We start from the raw sequence: 2,471 nt of genomic DNA, 5'->3' as shown, positions 1-2,471 counted from the left end.
TGTAAAGAGGGAGTTTTATGGGTTGCTCAGATCGTAGGGGGCGGATGTAAGCGCCGTGACCTTTGACAGCGAAGAAGATACATCCTTCACCCTTGGTATCAATGTATTCGTTCTTGAGGGGTGCCTTTGCATCAATTGACAAATTTGGCGCACCAACGATCCCAACAGTCTGTTCACCGTCCACGAGCAAGGCCATATTGATAGCATAAAGCTGACCGAGCAGATAAGTCTTTGTCCCATCAATCGGATCAAACACCCAAGTTCTCCCAGTGGCAGACGGGCTACTAGCTCCACACTCATCAATGAGATCACACATCTGCTCCCTGCTCTCAGGCAACTTGCACAGCGACACTGTATCCTCATCCCCAGCAACACCCTCCAAAAGCTGCCAAACCCTCTCCATCAACACAGAATTCTGCCTCAAATCCGAGGCATCTTCCTCTCCCACGACTTTGTCCTCTGGAAACGCATTCTTGATCGTCGCTGTGAGGAGCGCCTGCACCGCGAAATCGGCGACTGTAACGGGACTCAAGTCATCTTTCTCAATTGCGCCTTTGTCCTTGTCAGCAACAATTGATTGACTCAATTGAGCAGCTTTTTGCAAAGCGCCAATAGCGACGGTGAGTTCTTTGGCGTACGGACTGTTCATCTTGGGTTGTGTTGAGGTGATGAGTGTTCTGTGAACAAACCCCGCTTTGAGTAAATAGTGGATAACTGCATACTGACCTCATTCACGCTTGTAAGCTAACTCAGCACTTACTCATCTCATCTCATCAACACCGTCACCAACAACAGATGGGTCATCACACATGCCTGAAAGATCGCTGAAGCTCAACCCCGCCGCCAACACTTTTCTAGGCGAACCGTTCGAACTCAGACCCCTTGTCAGTGAGATTCTACGCACAAAGTACTGTGTCCCCGGAAGCATCTTTCTTGTCGAGCGCGTTGATCACATCTCTGTCTCAAGATCAGGAAGATGGCAGGTCATTCGACTTCTTCTCGGTGATGGAGAGTTCTGCATTCAGGCGATAATAGCGCCTGATATGCACCGCTTCGTCACCACGGGTGAGATCGCCTTGGGAGCTTATGTCCGGTGTGAGAAGTTCGATGTCAAGTGGAAGGACGTTGGTGAGGATAGCATGGTGATGCTGTTGGTGAGGGATCTTATTACTGTCGGTTGGAACGAAACATATAGAGCGCTCCAGAAGAATGATGAACCTCTACCCGCACAGATTCCGGCACCAGCACTTCAAGCAAAATTGGCGGCTCAGTCCAAACCAGCACCAGAACCTGAGACAGAGGTCAAGACGGCTCCTAATCAGCCCGAGTTTCCCAATGGGCCCCCTAAGTCAGGCTTCGAGGATTACATGGAGTTTGACGATGTCGACGAAGCAGCCGCTGAAGAAGCATTCGAAGCCTTTGAGAGACTCATGAATCCCAACAGACCCAAGACACCCCAGAAGGCACCTCCACTTCAAAAGACTGAGTCTCCACGAAAGACGGTGGCACTTCCGAAGCCGCAGACACCAGTCAAGGCAACACTTTGGAAGAAGCCGCGAACACCACAAAAGATAGAGACACTGCAGAAACCGAAGACGCCGCAAAAAGCAGGACCTTCACTGAAACCACAAACACCACAGAAGGTGGAGGTATCGCGAAAGCCACAGACACCACAAAAGACTGAGGTTCCCCAAAGACCACAAACTCCACAAATAACTGCGATAACCCAAGAGACACCGACATCCCACCAAGCCATCGCCCTCCCTCGAGACTGGCACGATCCCCAAACTCCCCTCAAGCTCACCACCCTCCGCCAAATCCCCCACCTACCTTACGCCCAAAACTGGTCCTGCAACGTCCTCGCCATAGTATCCTACCTCTCCGCCATTGAACCCTCGAATATCCCACCGTATCGACAGCGAAGTGTACGCCTCGCAGACCCCTCTACTTCAAAGCAAGTCCACCTCACAGTCTTTTTGAATCCAGAAGCTTTCACTCCTCGTGTTGGAAGTGCGGTGTTACTAGTGGGTGTGAAGAATCATCGTTTTGATGGCGGGAGTTTGAAGAAGTATGAGAGTGATCGCAAGAATGGACGGTGGTGGTTTGAGAATCCGATTGAGATGGACTGGTGTGATGTTGAGGGGATTAATGATTGGTGGGCGCAAGTTACTGCGGCTACACAGGGTCGACGTTAGTACCGTAGATGAATTTATGCTGTAAATTCCTTGCGCCATCTCGTTCCGTTGCTTCCATGTTCACATCTAAGACATTTCACTCAAGGTAAGACGAAAGGCATCACGAATGAAGCATAACAAATAAAATCACAGTGGAATCAAGTCTCAATATACATTCCACACATAATCAAACGCCAGTAGCAAATATCTAGGGGTATTCTCCATCCCTTCCGTCAACGCCAGGATCGCCGTTCTCTTCCTCACGATCTTTGATGGCCCCTTCGATGGGGAGTCCAG

The 2,471-nt window shown here is 50.2% G+C and overlaps 2 protein-coding genes across 2 annotated transcripts in view; one reads left to right on the top strand and one right to left on the bottom strand.

Moving 5' to 3' along the window:
- Positions 1-649, bottom strand: part of FTJAE_13940 (inositol phosphatase) — a gene marked incomplete at both ends in the record, with an annotated part of 867 nt that extends 218 nt beyond the window's left edge. Inside the window, one exon of the mRNA XM_037347131.1 lies at positions 1-649. This exon is cut by the window's left edge and continues 218 nt beyond it. Coding sequence (XP_037199042.1) covers positions 1-649 — 649 coding nt within the window.
- Positions 650-809: 160 nt separating this feature from the next.
- Positions 810-2,195, top strand: FTJAE_13939 (cyclin f-box; the record flags this gene model as incomplete). The annotated part of the gene is made up of 1 exon (XM_037347129.1): positions 810-2,195. One exon carries the CDS (start codon positions 810-812, stop codon positions 2,193-2,195), a length of 1,386 nt encoding a protein of 461 aa, XP_037199041.1.
- Between the last annotated feature and the right edge of the window lie 276 nt (positions 2,196-2,471).

This window comes from Fusarium tjaetaba (assembly GCF_013396195.1).
Source record: "Fusarium tjaetaba strain NRRL 66243 chromosome Unknown NRRL66243_c0000497, whole genome shotgun sequence".
Taxonomy (NCBI): Eukaryota; Fungi; Ascomycota; class Sordariomycetes; order Hypocreales; family Nectriaceae; genus Fusarium; species Fusarium tjaetaba.
The sequence above is the reverse complement of the archived record's forward strand: the minus strand, read 5'-3'. Positions and strand labels throughout refer to the sequence as shown.